Below are 23168 nucleotides of genomic sequence, written 5' to 3' on the forward strand. Positions count from 1 at the left end.
AGTAGTATATTCTTTTACCAAAAATTTAAGAATTTTTATAATTTGCAATATACATTTAAATGAAATTTTATAAACTATATTATTACGAGATTGTATTGATAAATTCTCTTTAAACAAGTTAACGAAAAAACGTAACTTATGACTAGAGTATAATATTACAGTATCGTATATAAGACAATATAATGTATAACTATTATTTTTTAGGTTTTTGTTTACTCTTTCAAATTTATTTTGTGGATATACAAATAAAACAACAAGAAATCCCTCAAATCGATTAAATCAATCATCGTGTCTTTCTTATAACGAAACAGATTTTTAAATTTAAACTGAGAAGGAGTTTTTCATAATGTGGAATAAAAATATTTTAGAGATAGAGTGCTCCAAGAATTTTGCCATATAATTTATTATTAAATTAAAAAACATTAGTAGTAAAAAATCTAATGGCATTTTTCTTATATAATGTGAATACAAGCTTTCGATTGCGACCAGTTTGAATAAAATCGATGTAGTTAATCTCGAGAAATGATAATCACATGCTAGAAATGTGGCATTTTTCGTTTTCCCCCATTATATGATTCAGATTCAGACTCATAAACGTATCTTCGCACGCACACATTCAAAGCGATTTTAATATTTAATATCACTAATTGTAAAAATTATACAGAACAATTGCGTTTTGAAGAATCGATTCTCGACGAACGATTCGAGTCTTCCCGCGAGAAGTCAAAATTGAGTTCGAATGCGTGACGCGCGTAAACACAATATATCAATTCGTCATATAACAATTCTTTTAAGAAAATAACCAGTATACCGTTTCACCAACTAGTCTGAATTGATCGGTTTTTATATCAGTAATTAAATCGGTAAAACTGTTTCGATATACTGATTATTTATTTTAAAAGTTTATTCATTGTTGCCGCGGTGTTAAGGAAATAAACGGAATACATTCGTAAGTTACAATTTTATTATTAATAAATAGTTGATTTGACTCTTTTATTATTAATAAATAGTTGATTGCTCTTTCCATTATTTGAAATACTCGATTATATGATTGGAATATAATTAGAATATAATTTCGAAACATGTATTTTGCGTAATGCGTTCATTTAATTAAGCAATTAAAAAGAATCGAATGCAATTAAGAATCGATGTGTGTGACCGAAATCAAAATTATAAATTATCATTTTGTCGCAATCCTTAGGAACAATAATTATTCTTTTTTTAATATTTATAATTAAGAATATTTCGTCCGATGCTTTATCATATAATTATGTGATGATTTAAATATATTTAATTCGTCTGAGAACGCGCAGTAAAACGATCGAAAGGCAAAATCGAATAATTATCGTAATGGAAAGGCATATGATGTATATTAATCGTTTAATAAATAATTAATCTGTGTGTACATGTGTGTGTGTAAGACTTTAAAAATATACTTATATATAAATTCAATTATATGTACGTATATGTACGTTATAGTACGCGTAAAATATTTCGGCAGCGAGGTCAATAACACGATGTTCGATCTGTGATGATGACGTAGCGCTGTATTGTTTTCATAGGCGAAGACCTTGTATCATTCGCACGGCGACATTCCAGTAGTAAAGTAATGATACGGAACACTTCGTATTGTTGAATTCTTTTTCTAACAGTGCGATCGCGATTAATATCGAAATATAATTCACTACGACTATTACAATTAACAATTAATTAACTCTTAATAAATAACATAAAACTATATGGCGATGATACATCCATTGAAACGCGATCCTTCATTATTCCAAATAAAAATTGAAACAAAAGAGGCAAAAATTATAAATACATAGACGACCTTGTATTATTCACACGACATTCCAACGGCAAAGTAGTGATACAAAACGCTTCGTATTATTGAATTCTTTTCCTAAACGCGATCGCGATTAGTATTGAAATATAATTCGCTACGACTATTGTAAAGCGAATCGTACTTCTTTATCCCTTATACGATATATTAATGTGCGTTTCTCGTAATTATTCCGCAATCGGGAGTGCCGTGCAAAAGTCTCGCGATCGTTTCTATAGTATATGACTAAATATAATAAATTGTTTGTTCGCGAGTGAATATGAGTGCTATGAAGAAACGGCAAAGCATGAAGAAGAAAAAAGGACATCTGGAAAAGTATCGGACACTCAGAGAGCAGTGAAAAAGCCTGAAGCAGTCAGAAAGATATGCGGTGAGTAATTTCTAAAAATTATTTATGTATTATTATTATTTATATATGTATTATTTTCAAAATAGCTATATTGCTTATTATATATATATATATATATATATATATATATATATATATATATATATATGTTAAAGTACGTAAAATATTTCGATGATGAACATATTAAAAATAAATTAACTTATGATAAAGATCATGAAAATGTATCGCAACGATATATCTTTATCGAATCGCAATCATTAATTACTGCGAATAAAAATTGAAAAAGGGAACATAAAAGGGGATAAAGAAATTAATTTGATTATGATCTTTCGATTATTGATGCTTACATATGTATTATAATAATTTCTCTAACGATACTTATTAAAATTGAATAAATTTCGACCAATGCTTTAAATTTTCTTAATCGACAATCATTCAAAGAATATTTCAACGACGTTTTATGACTTACGATCATTCCCACAGTTACCTTGAACAATAAAGTAGTGACGTTTCATATATTATCAAATTCTCTCTCTACATAGTCAATCTTGGCAATATAAACAGTACCGCGATAATGTTTCTGACCTACGATCATTCCCTCAGTGGCCTTCGAACAGTGAGGGAACAGTGAGACGTTCCATATATTATCAAATTCTTTCTATAACAATTATTTTGAACATTGCTTTATATAATAGATTTTCTCATATCTTTTATATTCTTATTTATCGTTTATATTTGCGAATTAAAATTTATATAGTATATTACAAAATTAATTATATATTATATTATATATAAAATTATATATAATATAATATAACCCTCCCATGGGGTACACCTTGTCGCGGTGGGAGGGCTTAGTACCTGGACGGTGCCTTGAGGTTTATCTTAAATTTTCCAATTTATGATAAATCTTAAGGTGCTTGAATGGGAAGCCAAGTACCCTTTCGCATCGTCGGTGCCGTCAACGTGCCGCGGACGGCAAGCGCTTCGTCAACGCGTTAGGTATATACATATTAGGGAGTGCCGTTAAAGGTATATACATATTAAGTATATACATCGCGCGATCAAATATAAAATTTTTAATTGCATCGAAATAGTGCGGGAGTGCCGTTCAGTATCGCGCGTAAAATAACGAAAATAGCGATATAAAAATATCGCTCGCGAGTGCGGGAGTATCGTCAAAGGATCGCGCGCCAACAACATGAGAGGAGGAGGAGGCCTGGAAGAGGCATCTTGCATCGGCGGAGCAACCTGATGGTGAATATTTGTTATTTATATATCAGTTGGTATAAATTGTACGGATAATAATTCGGTCTTATTATTTAAATGAATTAAAGAGAATAGAGAAAAAGATTTTTATAAAATCATATAAAACTTTCTATTTAAAGAACTGTTTCACAAATTTATAAAATTTTTCCACATGTTTATCTCTGCTTATTATTTTACACATCGGATATAAAATTTCGAACGATAAAAATTTTTTGAAATATTAATTGCATTTTGCGAACATTATTATAAATGAATTTTATATTTGTATGTTATAGACAACGTAGCTTCGATAACTCCGCTGTTGCGCATCAGTGCCGGTGAGTGAGAAAAATTTTTGTTTAACTTTAAGGTGACGGATTCGTAGACATTGTAGATGTAGATGTAGATTGTAGATTGTAGTAAATTCGTTGCCTTAAAATGGATGAGCTAGGATAGATTAAATTAAATAACTATTAATAAATTCTTTCGAAATGCTTTGCACCTATTGTGTGTGCGAAAATGTATTGAAGTATTAAATAAAAAAAAAGAATCAAGAAAAGAAATTTTTTTTGTAAAGATTTTGTCTAATTTATAAAATAAAGAGCATTAATAATTTTATGAATTTTATCAATTTTTGATGCTAATTTATTCTTATGATACGCACTTATTTTCTAATTGCTCATAGCTCATCCATCGTAGAATTTGTTTGTAGATATTGTTTTTAAACTTTACTTTAACTTAATATAAAGCCAAATGATTAATTAATTAAATAATTTGTAATATGATAAATACACACATTAATTTTATATTTTATTATAAAATATAATTTATAGAAATTTGTAGTAATTTGGCTTTATTTTAGTTAAAATAAAGTTATATTCAATATTTAACTAACGATCGTGAAATCAAACGATCGTTATTAAATGAACGTAAATATTTCACGCTCTTTTGCCGATAATTATTCGGCAAAAGAAGGAGTAATTATCTCCTTTTTCGATCTCTGATTAGAGATCGAGAAAGAAAATAGCCAGGATCAACGAAGGATAGGTTCAACTGGCCTGAAAAACATGATTAGGGTACGCGGTTAGGGCACACGGTTAGGGCACGTGACTAAAATATATACATGATTAGGTGAGGTGATGATTAGAGATAGGTTCCTCAAATCTCGAATAATTTTAATCAGAAAGTAGGGTGGTTAATCAGAAAGTAGGGTTGTTAAAGCTATTTAGTAAAGTCATTAAAATTCTTTTATTAATATTAGAATTGTTAGGGCTCTTAAAATTATTAGAATTCTGTAATAGCAGAATTGTTAAAGTTATTAAAATTATTAGAATCCTTTAATAATAGGATTGTTAGGGCTATTAAGTAAGATTCATTCTTTCTTTTAATATTCCAATAATCCTAAGGGTAAATTAAAATTATTTTCATTAAATTGAATTTATTTTTAAAAACGTAAAAATAAATATAACATGTTTTAAAAATAAAAATATTTTAAAAGTGAAATTTAAATTATCAAAATTATCTTCAGAAATATTAAAGAAATTGCATAATTATTAACGTTTAAGAAATCTTAACATATTATATTTTATTTTAAAACTTAAATATATATTAAATCAAATATAATATTAAATCCATATGTTAATGCTATCAATATCAAATTATTATATCGATGTTATTAAATATTTGAATACATCGAATATTATTATTTGATATTGATAACATCATAAATTTGTAAATTGTAAATTGTAAATTGTAAATTATAAATAGTTATAATTGTATTTTAATTATAATCTAACATTGATATTTTAATTGTAAAATACAATACAATTATGACTATAATTATATTATATGAAATTGTATCTATGATTGTAAATTCTTATGTAAATTACACGAAAAATTATCAAAAGTATACGTATAATAATTACATAATAGTTAATTAACATAATAGTAATTCATTAAATTAAAGTATTTGTTTCTGAAGTATATATTTTTGGAATATTCATAAAAGAGTAACTGTTTGTATTTTCACGTCAAAAAGGTCATTAATAAATTCGAAAAATTTTTATATAAAATGTAAAAATTCGATGCTAAATTAAATATACGCGTTATCAAATTTGACGGACACCTTCGTTACAGAATCGTGAGTCAATTATTATAAATGTAATGATATGCTTTCCGTTAGCTTTATTTATTTATGAATTCCACATCGCGCGGAACTGAATATTCTTAAAATAAATTATTAAATTATGATTGCGAAAATACCGTGTTTTTTTCGCGTTCTCTTCGCATCCTTATACGCGTAAATAATAAGATTATCATTTTAACAAAAGAATTTTATTGCTGTCCCTCGTCAAATAATATTCCTAAATATTGCTAATTAAATATAAAGAAATGTCGAATAAGAGAGTGAAGATTCGATGTGATAAGTCAACGATTAAATATTAACTTTACAAAGTTAACGATCACCTTCGATATTAAAGAATCGCGAATTAATTATTATGAATTTAATAATTTGTTTTTTCAGTTATATTTGTATTTACGAATTTTGTATCGGAAAATATTCAAACATAAATTAATAAATTATGATATCATTTTGTTTCCCGCCTCGATGGGCGCGAACCAAAGTTACCAATGAGATACTAGCAAAAGAGACAGACATAGGTCTCCCATGTAGTACTTCTCTCTCTACAGTGGGCGCTCGCCTGTCTATCGTGAAGGTGCAATTTCATTGACGCTACTTTTGGGTGGCACCCGATTGACCACGTCGCCAATTCAAAATAGGACTCTCTGATTGGTTAATCGTTGCTGGTTACCCTAGGCACAGGTCGATATAATTGGCTGTGGTCAATCGCAACGTGGTCAAACGGGACGCTCCCCTACTTTTTAGCGTCAATGAAATTGCACCTTGATGCTCAGTCCAGTGCACGATCTTACTCATGTCATATGTAGTTGTATATACATCATATATATGTAGTCAATATGCCGGTATACAACAGCGTTGATAATTGCAGTAACATTACATAGAAGCATTATATAAAATTGCTAATTATTTATTACGAGGCGAGCAAAGCTTGTTTTTTATTAGGGAGAACAAATTAATACACATCAAACTTTAATATATCGTGAATTTGTATATATAACCTATACTGTTTGTAAAATATATCGACAATTTTATGAATTGAAGAGGCAATATGCATTTAAAAATTATAATTAGATCATTAAATGTATAATATAATATAATGAGATTTTCACAAGTCTTTGATTTTTAATCGATCTTGTTAAAGTTTTCCTCGGTCAAAATGCCTACAGTCATAGCATTAGACGTTTCCTTGTCAATGAGAAGACCCGTATTAACAAATGGGACGAATGATAATTTACAAAATGAGCCATTAACACGGCATCATTTAGCAGTGCATGGTATAAACGCTCTGTTACATTATTTGCAAGTTAATTCAAAATTGGAATTTGTCTCACTGGTAAGAACAATTCAATACTATATTAAGATATATTTTTTTAGGAACAATAGGTATATTAATTTATCTGCAAGTACATTACAAATTTCAGATTGTATTTTCATCGTTGTATGAAGTGATTTGTCCCTTTACTCGCGACTATGACAGTATACGTGCAAAGTTACAAACTATCGAGGAATGGGACAAGACATGTATCGAAGGAGCATTACATGGCATCAATAATGTAATTATGGCAGAATGGGGCAATGCTACTGCTTGCCAAGTAATACTAATTACAGATGGCAATCCTGGCGTAGGAATGATGTCCTTGGGCGATTCTTTAAATTCTTTAAATGTCGCAAGAGATATAAACCCCTTTCCATTACCTTTTCCATATCCGGGAAAATTAAGTATAGTGTGCATTGGATCACAGCAGGGTAAGTTAGAAATTGATATTTATTTTTTATCACATATGTTTGAATATATTATTTAGTTATATCCTATATTTATTCACTTTATACTTTTAGATCCTAGTTTACAGGCTGGTTTGCCTCTCTATCAACGTTTAGTTGATTTAGCTGGTGGTGACAGTATTGTCCTAGTTCCAGAATCTCCACTTAGTAAATATTCTGTTGCTGCTTGTTTTCAGAAACTAGCTGAAGCAAATTATGTTTCCTTCCAAGGATATCTAAAGTGTGGCCATTTAGGGTCTCGTATTTTATTATCACCAGCACCTATGGTAATAACAAGCACCAAAAGAGAAAACATTATAAATTATCATGAATACTTATAGACATTGCTCTTCATGTTTTAGCCTTATACAAAAAAAGCGGATTTTGAATTAGTCCCAGATTTGGTGATATCAAAAACTATAGAAATATGTGGATTTATATCTGTAGGAGATGTTGGTAGCCCAAGTTCCATTTCTAGACATTTGGTATTACCATTAGCAACAGAGAAAACTTCAAGTATGCAAGGTATATCGTTAGAAGAAGATTCAGACACCGATGAAAACGGAGACGAGGGAAAAATGCCGTCTTTTTGTGTATTGCTTCATGGTGCATTGAAGGCAATGTCTTTTTAAAAGTCTAACAATTATTTTTTTGTTGCAGTTGTGAATTAATAAAATTAATTAATATTTATAGGTGGAAAATATGGCTGCCCTTTGCTTATTAAACAATGAATGGTATGGATTTATATATTCTTGGGCAGATACTAAAAAGAAGTCCAACTTAATGTTAACAGTATTAGAACCAGGATCTGATGTTGTACCATGGTTAGGCAATTTCAGCAATTTAGGCCCACTAGATGCGGCTAAAACTCCAGTCAGTTTCCCAGTGAGACCAACTGAAAAGAGAAGTTATACACAAAATGCCCCTTCATGGATTCGCCAAGTCGGTTTACAATCCGACATTCAGAAAATATTAAGACACGCAAGAAAATTACCAGAAAAGACACAAAACTTTTATAAGGTAAATTATAAGTGCCAAAAGAAAAAAGAAAGTGAATTCTATATGAATTAAATGATTTTGAAATAATTATTTTATACGATCGCATAGGAGGTAAACAGATTACGACGCGCAGCAGCATCAATAGGCTTTATTGAATTATTAGAAGGGTTAGCCTGTATCTTGGAACGGGAATGCACATTACTACCACCGAATTTGAATCCTGATTGTACAATCCAAATGGGACACGTTGCATCAATGATAAGAAAACCAGAATTCCTTGAACTTAGATACAATATTCCACCTGCACGGACAAAATTTCAAACTGGATCGTAAATTCTAATATATAGCAATTGGTATGTTATTAAATTTATTTCTAATATTAGACATGTATACAGCAAATTTTATTTATTTTAATTTTAAATCATTCCGTGGTATAATATATTACATTGTTACATTATTTTACATATTCTTTTATAGTTAATTTTTTCATTTTTAGATATATATATATCAACTGTCAGACACGTGTAAGAAAATATGTCATAAATATATATAGGTTTTTATAAAATTATAGTTTTGTTACATTTAATAATTATAATTGAAAAAACACTACGCAAAGAGAATACTTATTAAATTAAGATTATTAGTTACATTTCAAATTCCTTATTAAATAACATAAAATATCATATAAGCCTTTAGCAGTTTGTATACTGGAATACTTATTAAAATCTGGGACATGCACAAATAGAGTCTTTGTCGGCTCAATAGTCAAAGATTGATAATAAGTATATTCACACAAATATTTGCCAGCATTGTGTGACAAGCAAGCTCCACATTTATGTTTCTCACAATTTTTATTCACATTATCACAAAGTTCCTTGACATCTATGCCAGTTTTCAAGATATTGTACTCGATATTTGTTTCATCAGGACGCTTCCTGTCTATATCTAATCTCTCATAACCATTGCTGCGAGCATGGCATTCTATTATTAAAGATTCAGCTGTACCGGCTACGCCCACATGTAGGACAATCTAAAATAATGGAATTTAATTGAAACAGAAATATATTGAGAAACTGAATATCTCATAAATATGAATTGCTTACTGTAGGATTGTGTTTCTTCCAAAGCTGAGGGATCTGAGTGGATACGTAACTGTACGATACTGGAATTTCTTCTATGACCAATTCAATGTCAAGAAATTCTTTGGAGTTTATCCACAGTTTTTGCAATTCTTTTACTGCTTCCCAACTGGCGTTCACCACGTATTTATCAAATGGGCCAAAACCCGTAACTAGAATCGTGCATTCAGAATCGACGTCCATTTCATAAATGCAATTCGAATCCCGTGATAGTCACTAATTAATTCGACGAAATGCAACTCAGCTGAGAAATATAATGCTTTTAAGATAGTTTTATCAGTATTAAGAGTTTTATCAGTGTCATTACAAGACTGATATATGACATATGTTATCTGAGATAAATACGCGCGTGAATAATTTATTAATTTAAGATAGTTTAGAATGAGTAATATCAATAATTGTGGAATAAATGTACTTTACTTGATAATATTCGCAATTGCGCGTAAGTGAATTTCGAAAAAATGCGAAAGAACCGTATAAAATATGCGATAAACTGTATTTAATTTATTCACATCGTAACCTATAATAAAATGCATATAATTCTCTCCTTTCTTACATATTTGTTATAACGATTAAAATTCGAAAGAAGAAAATATTAATTATTCTATCTTGACATGACCAAGTGCATTTTATATCATAACCGTGTATAGTGTAGCAAAAAATGTCACCTAAACGAATACATCAAATTATTGCAATTATATTTCGATATCTCGATCATTGCCGCCATTGTGGTACTTCGAGAATCGCAATATCTTCGATAAATTTCGAATCACGGTCAGTCATGAACGCGTCGTGTCAAATTTGCAGTCTCGAATCGTGCTCCACAAATTTCTCAAATTGTGTTACGTTAAAACTGATTTCTTCGTTCGTAAAAAGTTATGAAAGGTGTCTTATAAAGTGTCGAGTTTAATGTGAGAAAGGTATACGATTTAAGTGCCTGGAGAGAGTCAACCCCACATATTTCAAGTTACTTTCTCTGAAGGAAAATTGTCAAGTATGTAATTAGCAATTCAATTATGTTCTCTTTTTTATTATAATTTATCATGAATATATATTACATGCCAATACATACGACACAATTTTGTTTAGGGCTACGATGGTATTTTATTAATGATTAGAGATTCTATTTTGCTTTTATACTAGTTAACATTTTTATTTATATGAATACAGTAAATACAGTAATCGAAATATTGAACAAGAAACACACACACACACACACATATATATATATATATATATATATATATATATGTATATAATTTGAATTTTTTTTGTAAATATAGAATATATATTTTTTGTAAATATATATAATAGAGTTGTGTTTTTTCTAAAAGAATATATAAAATTTAACATTTTTATATATAGTTGTAGTATATTATCTTAGAAAAAATATTCATATATTATTTCTTTGTTTGTAACGCTCTCATATTATAGATCTATTTTCAGATCTGTAAAATATATATTTTCATTGTAATGTCACATAATGGTAAAAGGCATATAGATTCTTATGAGAAATATAAAATCTCAATGTATATCGAGATTCATCGTTAAGCACACATGCATTGGCATGAATCTATTAGATACTTATCATCGTTGTGATTTCATATAAAGTATTTATAATACGTAGGAATGTTCATAATATAAAATATTTTATAGAAGATTATCAAACTAGATACCTGTACCATGTAACATGTATAAAGCAAATTTTTTTCATATAAATCTATATCTAAAAATGAGGTATTATATTTTCCAACATAGATATTAATTCATATTATTAAACTAAATTGTTAAAAAATGAAGAAGAAAGATAATAAAAGAAAAGATAATATATTGTATGTATTTGTAAAATGATGGACGATAAATGTAATGAAACAGGTTTCACTTATGAAACTTGTTCGTATATAGTGGAAAATATTTTACGATATTAGTGCCAATAAGCATTTTTTGTAATGTCCTGAACAGTCACCCTGAAAAAATCATAAAAAGAAAGAAAAATTAGATCTCAAATATATAAATATAGTGATACGTAATGTAATACTGCTATATTTTAACATAACTCACAGATATGAAATCTTCCAGTGATTCTCCATACTGTTGGAGAAATACATTCTTTATTTCACCAATATCTATTTCACAGCGTGTCACAATCAGACGGATAAGACGGCTGTCGTCCGTACCGAGGCCTTTCATACTTTTGTATAATTGCTCAGCAAAAAAACTAGCTCTATGTTTGACGCATTTTACTGTTTAAATAATATTGATTTTAATTAGTCTAGAGAAATATTATTTTCTTTTATATATATATTCATAATTTGTAATAATTTGCACTAACCAATTGCAAGGAGACCCTTCTTAATATCGCCAGAAAATTCATTTTCAATTGCAGTTTCGATATCATGGCCTGTTATATTTTGATACTCTATAAATATCTGTCGCAATTGTGCAAAGTTTCTTTGGACGAGAATTGCGTTAAAAGTAGATTCATCTGTACCAAAACGCAGCTCCCCTGTAATATTAATGTTATATTATTTATGTAAGATTAAAATAAGGAAATATTAGATTCTAAATATCCTATATTAATTACCAGCTTGTAAAAGTTGTTTAGCATCTTCCATTGCAGCAGCTTGATCCACATTAAATGATTCATCTCTATTTGCACAACACAGTGATACCATCAAGCGTTTGAAATTTCCAGATGTGTCAGAAATCAAATCATCTTCCAATGTTCTTCCATACACTATAATTATTATATAATTGTTATATTCAGTAGATAAACATAAATTAATATTATTTTGTAATTTGTAATATTTTTTTAGACAACTTACTTCCTTCATATGCTTGTTTAATAATAGAAATCTCATGATTAGACATAGTACACAATACTTCAATCAGTACTGTTTCGTCAGTACCAAGACCAGACATTGCCTCATGAAGTTCTTTTGCATAATATTGAGGTAGAGGCGTCATTAAAGCAAGAGCAAGTTTCTCAAAATTTCCTGATAACTCAGATTTTAAATCCTTTATTAAATCCTATTAACAAAAATGTAACAGTAATATTATGTAGTATTATGCCTTAATTTTTTATAGAATAATTCAATTCTTTTATAGAAAATTCTTTTTATAGAATAATTTCAATTCTTTACCTTCCCATAAAGAGTTTTAAATTGAGATGTAATTTCTTGGCGTTGCAAGTTATTGCGATTGGCAAGAATTTGAATAATAGTTTTTTCATCTGTGCCAAATCCCTTCATAGCTTTTCTCAAAGTTTCCGCATCAGCTCTTGCATCAAAGCCATCATAAGGTACAACAGTAGGAGAAGTCTGTAAAACCATACAGTCATGTAACAAAAAATCATACAATCATGTAACAAAAAATCATAGTCATGTAACAAAAAATCATAGTCATGTAACAAAAAATTTTATCAAATTTAGAATGCTTTACAGAATCTAAGCACTTTTTTGGCAATATTAATATTTGGACAAAAAAATGTTTAATATCACACTTTTTCAAAAGTCTTATGCATATAAATTATTTTTAAAATCACCTTAGGCGTAAATCGGTCTCTCCGGGGGGCTGGGGTAGCACCACGTGGAGCAGCAGGTGGATTAGCAGTATAAGAATATGTTGAGCCTACCCCCTGCCCCCTGGGATAGTTTGCGCCTTGGTATGGGATTGAATTAGTTGCATGTGCATTAAGTCCAGAAGAATAAGAGGAAGGAGCTATATTGTTAAAACATTCTCTAGCTTCTGGTGCTTTTTGAAGATTAGGATACGTATTGTAATTTTGCTGCTTTGGATAAGGGAATGGTACAGGCTGGCTAGAATTTGCATTAAATGAGTAACACGGTGTGGGCATAGATTGAGAAGGATATGGCATTTGTGGAGGATAAACATTGGTGTACATTGATGTGTTATCAGGAGCAGGATGCATAGACTGAGTGGGATAAGGAGTTGCTGCCTGAGAATATGGTTGAGGCATGCCAAAAGATGTTGGTGGTGCATTTGGGAAGCCCATTGGAGGATAAGATTGAGTATTTGAGGCAGAAGGTGCACCAGATAGAGTCCCAAATGATGTTGGTGGTCGGGCTCGTCCCGGCAACTGAATAGGTGGTCCCTTAGATATATTAAGGTATAGATAAAAAAACCAATATACCAATCTCACACGCATGCATTATATTTATATACTTTCTTCAATTAAAAAGCTTATTTCTTTCTATATTTATATTCTTAAACAATACCAGAAAGCTGACTATAATTTTGTGTATTATATAATATCAAACTGAAATATTAATTTTTTTAAACATAGAAGTAATACAATTTAGAAATAAACTTTTTAATTTTAATAATAAGTTTAATATACTCACTTGGTAACCGTAACTCATTTTGACTGTTTAAGATTTGAATTGTTGGAGGAACCTGCATACAGAAGAAAATTACAAAATTACACTTCCTCTATTTATGCTGCATCATAGAATCTATGCAATTTGTTAACATCACTAACAGCATGATATATGCATTTTATGCAATAGTCTGATGAATATAAATATATACAAAATACTTTATGAGAATGAAACAGTGAAATCATCGTGATATATTAAAGTTTATTGCAATTATTATTTATTCATGAATTGCCACGTGTCTGTCACATATGTCACAAGCGTTGGGAGACGAACCTCAAGGAGAAAACTGAAATGGATGAATGGTTACGCCCAACACACGGAAAGATGTTATATACTCTCGTTATAAAAGATATCGACAAAGGATAAATGCCATACTGAATTCATCAGCGTTTTATGCTTACCTGAAATTTCTCACTGATTTCGTTATGTGATTACAAGCTCCTGTATTGTATGTCGTATGATGTCGAAAAAATACCGAAACCGACGACGAAATGCTGCGCACTCAACTGACGATTTGTAGCGAAGCCGGACTGGTAGTAATGGCAAGGACAGTTGCGATCTGCATATTAGTAGGAAGAAGATAGACAACAACCTCTCTCTCTCAGCCTGACTCAGTCGACGCCGACTCACGACGTCACCAAGAATCCCGAAAAACCCGTATGCTATGCCAGATGAATGGAGGGGATCGAATTATAACGTGATTTAAAAGGTGAGTATAAATATAATTATACAATGAAAAATCAATAATATATACAATGGATTTTCCCCCGATGATGCAAATCCTATTATTTCTTCTGATAGAATAATCATAATGCTAAATATTAGCACTTGCAAATAATCATTTTAAAAGAAAAGTTAAAAATAACATATACATAAACAAAATTCGTGTAACCAATGGTGTTATCCGTTTATCCGAAAATTAACGCTAATTTTTTTTAGTCGAACAATATATTTAGACATTTCTATGTTTTAATTCGAAACGTCTGTTAAACGCAATTATAAACGCAAGTCATGCTATCAATAATGACTTTATCAATCCCAGGTAGCAAGATGACGTCTATGACGTAATTAAGACGTTTTAAGACGTCATTTGACGTCATTCTACTACTAGGGATGTATCAATAAAAAAAATAAGCAAACACGTGAAGAGTTTTAGCAACATATGGATATATAGTCATATATATAGAGAACAATGATGATCGAAATTACATATTTCCTGGTCATAAAATTTTAAAAATAAAAATTTCTATATTTGATGAAACATTTAAATAAACAAGAGATTTTATAAAAAATTTATTCATGATTTAATTATAAAAACATATATTATATAATTCTATGTCATATATATTATATTTTTCAATATTTTAATTCAAAAAAAGTTAAAATGTTAATATCGAGAAATTAATGGAAATAATGCAATTAATAATAGAAATAGGTATCGCGGAATATCAGTAGGATATAGTAGTTTGTACAAAGGAAAATTAATATAAAGATAAGGAAATAAGTGCGTGCATTTTATGGGATTTTTGAGAAAAAAATAAGGCGCAATCTTCAAAATAATTTATTAAAAATGTCGCATATATATCTCGAGTCGGTAATGGTACAATTAGTAACTATATGCATATGTCGCGTGAGCATGTTTTTAGAGGATCAATTAAGGTTTATGTCTGGCAAGTGATCGATCGTTATTGTTCTTATTTTACGTGGAATAATTAACTGTGTATAATAGACGTCACTAGTCATTGAAGCATCACGTAACATGAAATCACGCAATAATGCTTCACCAATTCAAACACGGTTTTGCACATCATGGAATGCAAATGCGTTTTCGTCAGCAAATCGTCTAATGCAAGACTCGTCTAACGTCAGCTTCTAATGAGGTCATATGATGCATTCACTTCCGAGAGATACTTTGTCCATTAATAAATCATGATATATCCATGATTTATTCAGGTCGTTGCCTGTGTGTCGATTGATTTCACATTGATTGAACTTGATGATTGAACTATTTGGATTCAGACACAAGTAAATTATTTTTCGGAAAAGAAGAATAGAGGAAAAAATTATAAGAAATAAATTAAAGACTTATCTTACGAAATTATACATCGGAAATTTGAATTTTTTATGCTTTTAATTCAACTATTTTTTATATTGCTTTAATCTTTCAAAAAAAGAGTTTTCTTTTTTTGACAGTTTTGAAATTATTAAAAATTGTTGTTAGAAATTATTAAAAATTATCCATTTTTTTTCAATCTTAAAAATGAGCATTATCGTTAATATTTTATTTTAATTAACAAATTAACATATATATGCTCAATCGTAACATCTTAATATTTCTTGATGATGATTTTAGTGTTAAAGTCACGTCATTATATTTAAAACATCGACATTTGTACCGCAATTCGTGTCACTGCCTTCAAATAGAGCGGTTACAAATAAATATGACGTGTATGTTTATGCATTTCGTGGAAAGATCGCGTGTACATACGTTTATGCATGCGTGTGCGTGCATGCATACGTGTATTTTTACGTTATTGTCAGATTTTTTGCTGACTTTGCGCTCATAATCTAATGACGATTGAAAATAGCGATAATAAAATATGCAATCGCTTTCACGGAGTAAGATAATCACATAAGATTTTTATAGTTAGCTTAAAAATTAGTCTTATTTTTCGCAAAATTTAAACATATTCAAAGTAGCGAGTAAAATAGTTCGAAAGATATGTGTGCGCGTGTACGATTCGAACTTATATTCGAAGATATATCAACGTATTATTATATATTATAACATATACGATATATACACACATACTACATACACACACACATACACACACCAGATATACACATACATAACACGCATAATTTTTTAAATGTTAATCGTCCAATCGATCATGCTTGTCGCGAGAAAGTTTCGCTTCTTTATATGAGAAACCAGAATTATCAAGATTCGAATCAATGCACGCGATTTGAGTTGATTAAAATTTCGCGTTTTATGTTATTTTCTCAAATCGAGTGTATAAAGAAGCAAATATCGAGATCATCGGATTTGCAATCAATCGAACGCGATGCAATCGATGGCGAACGCGGGACAGATTTGATCTCGCGAACACAATCTCGCTTGGAACACGATCGAATCGCGTTTTCTGAAAAGAACTTTGAAATGCTTTTGCTCGGATAAACGTCACTGCAAAATACGAAGACAGATTGTTCGCGTTATTTGTGCACATGATTTGTGAAACATGAACGATCAAAAAGAAGGCGCTTTCCGATGGTATGGAATGATGGTATGAAAATATGAAATAGATGATATGAGAATTGAATTCGTAAAAACAGCAACTCAATTTACATCGTTCATGTTTGTAGCGCGATGCCATGCGTTCTCGCAAAATACGTAAAGATATTCTCGAGAATACATCTTATTTCAAAATAGAATCCATCAATTCTTCGCGATTGAAACACATTAATTTTCGCAATCTTTCTAATTGTTTCTAAATTTTCTTCTGTCTTTTTTCATTCGTATTCATAAATCAACGGAGATTCTCAATAAGTTGTTTCGTTTTTATCACGTTAATGTAGAGAACATATATTTTTATAAATCATACAAAGAATCGTGATCGAAAAAAGCGTTACCCGGATGCGCAAAAGTGTTTCTTCGATATCGTCTTATCAATAACAACAATTAACACAAATTTTCCATGAAAGAGTTGAGAAAAACAAGATGATTATTTAACATTGATTACAAATTATATCGCGAAGTATCAATATGCTTGAATCGATAAGCGTCGTATCTTCGGCAGCGTAGAATTTTATGTGTGTAGTAATATGTATATACATATATTACATACATATAATTACGAGTTCTTCGTTCCGTTGCGTCTTCATTTGCATAATAATCGCATAGGTAATGCACCTCGTAACAAACACGCGACTATCATTATTGTATGTTTATTACATAACAAAGTGCGTCAGCTCTCTTCGGTTGATATCGATTTATTCTTATCTTATGCTGATAGTACTTCTCCTTCGCTTATCTAATTTGAAACTCTTTTAGAACTTTACGATCAAAAAGAGATATAAAAAATTTTTTAAACAGCCTGTCTCTTTGTTTCATTACAATAGTGAATAAATAATCAATTAGTTTTCTTTAAAAATGTTTGACAGATGATGATAGAAAAGTGAAGGAGAAGTGACTATAATGGCAGTCAAAAATTTACAATATTTTTCAACATACAGATGTTTCTCACCAAAATCTTTTTTTTTTTTAATAATACGTCAAATTGATTTTATTCTGTCATTCTAGTATGCGAAACATCTTACGTCTTTCTTTCTGTAATCGTCATATATTCTGTATTGTGACATCGCTAAATGTCATAAAATTTTGATGATCACAGATAAATGAAAATCGAGCACGAAAATATCGAAAGTATGAGCGAGTTTTATCGCTGTTAGGCGTGCGGTAGTATTTAATTTGACAGTTGACAATTTGATCAATAGTTTGATCATTTGTATCTCTCGTAATTGTAGCCGCGGATATGATTTTACATTTTTAATAATAACGCCTAAAAATCGTCTCTACGTAATTACTTTATTGACTTACATCGTGATCTAGAATCGTATGGTTATTTATGTTTATTTACAATCTCAAAACACGAGCCGAGAGAATTGGCCAATAGATGAAAATTCGTTTTTTATATACATTGACCACGCCGATCAGTTATATAACGATCGATATTTATGCAAGCAACATGGATATCTCTCTCTTTCTCTCTAAGTTGGCGGTTAGCTAGAATATTTTGAGAGTCGTATTCATAGAATTGTTGTCACTCTTGAAAACAATGTGAAAATGTGTGCAAGGTACGTTTGAGACTCATGTACATTTGCGTTCGAAAACTATGTCTATGCGTTTCGAAACGCATAGACACAGAGAAACGTGAAATATTTGCGTTCACGTAACGAAGATTTATTTCAAATAAAAAATCTAACTTAATTGTTATTGGATTATTGCGTATGATTTAAAATTTTACATTTATAGTTTTATATTATTCTTAATATTCTTATGTATAAATTAAAATTTTTATTTTACATCAATGATTTTTGAATATAATTTTTGAGTAAACAAAAAAATATACACAGTCGATTTTTCATTTAAAGAAAAAAATGTGTGTGTGTGAAAAGCAATTTTCCTTAAAATCATAGAATAATATAAACTTTTTAAAAAATTTTTTTCTATATTTCTAATTCTAAATTTATTAATATTTATTTTGTAAAAAAACATATTTTTGTAAAAAAATCGTATTACTTTGTGTGATGTGTAAATATTTATTTAGCAAAAGATTTATACTTTTTAAGAACTTCTTATATAATTGATATGAAACTTTCGGGCTCTCAGATTTTTTTTCATACGCAACAACTTAATGTAGCTGATTCGTTTATTTCATAAGAGGTGTAAGTCCAGTTTATAAAATATATCAGATCGAGACAGAGCAGCGATTTATATCTACATCACATTGAAAGTTGTGGTACTTCAAAGCTAGATTTATATCGTTTTTAAAACAAACCTAATTCATTTTATAGTGATATTGATTAGAAAGTTTCGTAATTTCGGCGTGGTGAGTAAAATGTCATGTTCTTCGGATTTCTCATCTCGTAAGAGAAGCTCTCGTAAGAGTAAGTTTTGTTCTACATTAAAATTTCATTTAATCCTTAGACTTAGACCAAAGTTTCTGTCTTAGATGATGTAAAGATTAAACGTCAACTCTCTCCTGTAAAGTTTCGATAAGCAGTTACGCATCCTCTGGATCGGCTTTTAAATTTTAAACGATTGCTTAAACACATTTTTATACACATGCTTATACACATTTTCTTATCTCTCTATATTCGCTGTTAATAAAGTCTAGTACAGGACAATTATGAAGCTATCTACTCGAGAGTTAGTAGCAGCTTCATCACATATGAATTTACATTGACTTATCGGCAGCATATTAATATCTTCCGACGAGAGACACTACTTTTCATCAAATTTATGCAACAATGCGATGAATAAAGCGTTGTTTCAATGAGAGATTAGGAGCGCCGATCTTGTCGTTAATCGATTTTCGAGCGCGAGATATTCATAGACGTGGATAATAGCACGATTATGTGCATCGCGATAACAAAATTTTATCGCTCTGTCAGGGGGTATATATATCGCAATGCGGATGTCGAAGTTGCGATTGATCCCCAACAGCGGCGAAATACGATGCACTATCAGGCGATCCTATGGTCAGTAAACTTTTACTGTCGTCGGATATGCGAACACGGTGGCTTTCAAAGGCAGTAATATGCACGCGATAATATATTTCTCTTAATCGTTTCTTCCTTCGGATGTATGCGGTTATGTGTGATAATTGGACACGATGGAAATTCCATGTCCTTATAATGTATAAACGATTATGAGATTATCATGCAACGCCTCTATTAATATCAAGAAAGACGACACGGTCGAAATCTTGTCGAAATAAATGTTCATTTTTATATGTTGTTTAAAAGAGACAACAGTGAATTTTAAAAAGGAGATCACCGCTCGCGTTTTGTAGAGCAATTAGTTTTTCATTACTTATATATTTCCCAGAAAATTAAAATTGTTTCTCCTAGAAAATTAAAATTGTTTCTGTTATAAATGGAAAATGATAAATCGTGCTTGTGCGTGTATTATTCAGGTCGCAATTAATTACGTGCTATTTCATAAATTAATTTGCTCGTGTCAGGAATAATTAACACAAATAGAAGAAGACCTTCAACGACCTATTTTTAGAAAGATTTCTCTCCAGCGTTGTGGATCACATCAGGGAATAATGGCTCTGTATTTAGGTCATGGCTTTAAAGCTGATATCGTTGCGTTCGGCGTAAATTGTAACTTTAAATGATGAAAGTTATTATTACAGAAATTGTATAAAATAGATTGAAAATTTTATTCTTTCAGGTCATTAGTAATCGAGTTCATTTAAATTATACAATCTTGATATTTTTTGATACGAAAATGTAATATTTTATTTTTTATTTTATTTCAATCCATCAATAGTAACAAATAATTGATTTACAAATAATTGATTGACAAAGTTATCGATCCTTGTGAAAAACCCTTGGCAGTGGAAATTGTTTTAATGAAAACAAATTATGTATAAATATTGTAAATAATCAGTCTTTAATTCTCGGTTTACGAATCAGTCATGCGAATTAGAATTTCAATATTTATATTTAAGATGTATTATATATTATGTAAAAAGAGATGACGTCATTGGCAAGCCGGATATTAAATGAAGCAATATCTTTGGTCCCAGATAAGAACGAAAACTTTTAGATATGATTAGCACAATTTATCTTGATTATTGTGACACGAGCAAAAATCTCTTTCAATCGTTAAAAAATATTAATTTTTCCGTAAATCCAGTTGCATTTTACAATGCATTTATTTTGCTTGTTTTAAAAAGGGCTTTTTTGCAATAGTATTTTATATTATAATAGATAGCATTTTGTGAGTATTTTTGATTATTTAGTGAGTCATATAATTGTACAAAAGGGAGAAAAAGGATCAAGGTATAAAAAATTTGCGGGTATAGAGATAAAAAATATTATAAAATCGTGACCTCCTTTTTGATAGAAAACTTGTATTGCTTCTTCCTGATTGAAAACAAGATCGTAATTAACCAAATGTATATTTGCGTGACATGTTTTATATGCGTTGCTTCTCATCGTCTGACGAATTCGTAACGCTATTACTTACAATATAACACGATAAATCTTATCTTCCCGCAGAATGTCGACCAATACGGAACTCATATATACCACATGTGTGTTTTTAAAGATAGTAAAATAAGAACGAAATTGAAATTTGCTTCATAGACTCATAGTGATTTTTGTCCATCCAATGTTCTTCGTAAAGAACTTGATAATATTATTATACATCGTGTCTAGAATCTTGTCTTGCATTCTTCGGTTATATGCGTGTCAATTATTGTTCGTATACGCAAATAACGAGAGAGTATTTGGCGGTATTTCCGGTTAGCTGATAGCGTGCGATATCAAAGCACACTATTTCTTTTCGTTGATTCTTCTTAAGCTTCCGTCCTTTTTTTTACTTCGTTCTGAGTTAATCTTGTTTTTCAAGAGAATATACGCGATTCTATCGTGATTTTTCTGAAGATCTACGCTTATTGAGTAGTAAAACGACAAGATGCGAACTTCCGCTCGCAGTAATCGATGTGCATTGAAAAAAGCCATCGTAATGTTGCGTGCGACAATGTCAGAAGTATTTTATATAATTCTTGTATTATTTAAAGATCTCTTTTTGATAAGAATTTTTTCTCCTTAAAAATTTACTTCTGTCAAACGACTACTTTCGTATATTAACCGTGTCTCATATATTAGTGAGAAATAGTGATCTTTTCGGAGTTTGTGCGACACTTGTGCAATTTTTATCGATACAGGATACAGGTAACATACACATAACGCATCGTACTAAAAGTCCTACAAGTCAAAGTTAAAATGTCAAAATTTTTTATCGCTTGACGTTTTAACATAACGGACTAGTTATAAAATACAAATGATAGATTCGATAAAAATGCGACCTCGCTATCGATCGTACTTTAACACTTGTCTGTTTTTCTTATGATTATTATGCATGCAATTTCCTCGACAGTCGTAATCGTGTAATGGGACTCGTTACTTCCACTAATTAATACGAAAGTGAAAATATATACGGATGAAGTTCGTTCATTACGTCGCCTCTGAATTTGCTGATTAAAATTGAACGCTTGGGTGATAAAACGGTTACCATAAAATCGAGTAAGGAGGACTGGAAATATATGTGCGTGCGTGCGAGTTTAAAATAATTGAAACGAGAAAAAAAACTCGTTTGAAATATGCGAGCGGAAGTACACATGCGGCATCGTTATTCGATACAAATAGATAAATAATCGATTATGTACAAGTATGAACAAGGTATACAAGCCGCGTCGGTGTGCTTTCGTATGCGTACTCAAGATGGATTCAGCCACTCCATTTTATTCCGTCTCGCTAAACTTCTTCTAACTTCTCAATTTCAACGTAACACGTCATGTTACGAATATTGAAAGCATAGCGAGAGGAAGGAAACGTGGCCTCTCACGATTATTGATTCGCGAGAATGTCCTCGCGTTCGCTCGGCATTAACAATAATGTCGGAGCACAGCTCCGAGGAAAACAGCATTATATATTATCACATAATTTCAGGCTACTGATTAATCTACATATTATTCGCTCCTTC

The 23168-nt window shown here is 30.3% G+C and overlaps 3 protein-coding genes across 6 annotated transcripts; 1 reads left to right on the forward strand and 2 right to left on the reverse strand.

Annotated features, from left to right (window-relative positions):
* The first annotated feature begins 6390 nt into the window (after window positions 1-6390).
* Window positions 6391-8948, forward strand: LOC105251101 (integrator complex subunit 14). Its single transcript, XM_025409023.1, has 8 exons — window positions 6391-6425; window positions 6725-6916; window positions 7005-7329; window positions 7420-7631; window positions 7707-7961; window positions 8038-8364; window positions 8452-8696; window positions 8840-8948. Exons 1-7 carry the CDS (start codon window positions 6420-6422, stop codon window positions 8674-8676), a joined length of 1542 nt encoding a protein of 513 aa, XP_025264808.1. The 5' UTR covers window positions 6391-6419; the 3' UTR covers window positions 8677-8696; window positions 8840-8948.
* Window positions 8949-8958: 10 nt separating this feature from the next.
* LOC105251090 (pyroglutamyl-peptidase 1) lies at window positions 8959-9832 on the reverse strand. The gene is made up of 2 exons (XM_011257624.3): window positions 9447-9832; window positions 8959-9373 (listed from the first exon to the last, which is right to left on the reverse strand). Exons 1-2 carry the CDS (start codon window positions 9663-9665, stop codon window positions 8984-8986), a joined length of 609 nt encoding a protein of 202 aa, XP_011255926.1. The 5' UTR covers window positions 9666-9832; the 3' UTR covers window positions 8959-8983.
* A 1443-nt stretch (window positions 9833-11275) lies between these two features.
* Window positions 11276-14463, reverse strand: LOC105251065 (annexin B9). Of its 4 annotated transcripts, none has more exons than XM_011257579.3 (9): window positions 14284-14463; window positions 13847-13898; window positions 13027-13596; window positions 12626-12802; window positions 12308-12512; window positions 12067-12219; window positions 11815-11988; window positions 11544-11725; window positions 11276-11449 (listed from the first exon to the last, which is right to left on the reverse strand). In XM_011257579.3, the coding sequence occupies exons 2-9, from the start codon at window positions 13862-13864 to the stop codon at window positions 11399-11401; spliced, it is 1530 nt and encodes a 509-aa protein (XP_011255881.1). In that variant the 5' UTR covers window positions 13865-13898; window positions 14284-14463; the 3' UTR covers window positions 11276-11398. The 4 variants fall into 4 exon arrangements, with proteins under 4 accessions (XP_011255881.1, XP_011255898.1, XP_011255908.1 ...); XM_011257596.3 differs by having other exon boundaries at window positions 13847-13891; window positions 14282-14401; XM_011257606.3 differs by lacking the exon at window positions 13027-13596 and having other exon boundaries at window positions 14284-14461.
* Window positions 14464-23168: the final 8705 nt, after the last annotated feature.

This window comes from Camponotus floridanus, unplaced genomic scaffold (assembly GCF_003227725.1).
Source record: "Camponotus floridanus strain SB8 unplaced genomic scaffold, Cflo_v7.5 scaffold24, whole genome shotgun sequence".
Classification (NCBI taxonomy): domain Eukaryota; kingdom Metazoa; phylum Arthropoda; class Insecta; order Hymenoptera; family Formicidae; genus Camponotus; species Camponotus floridanus.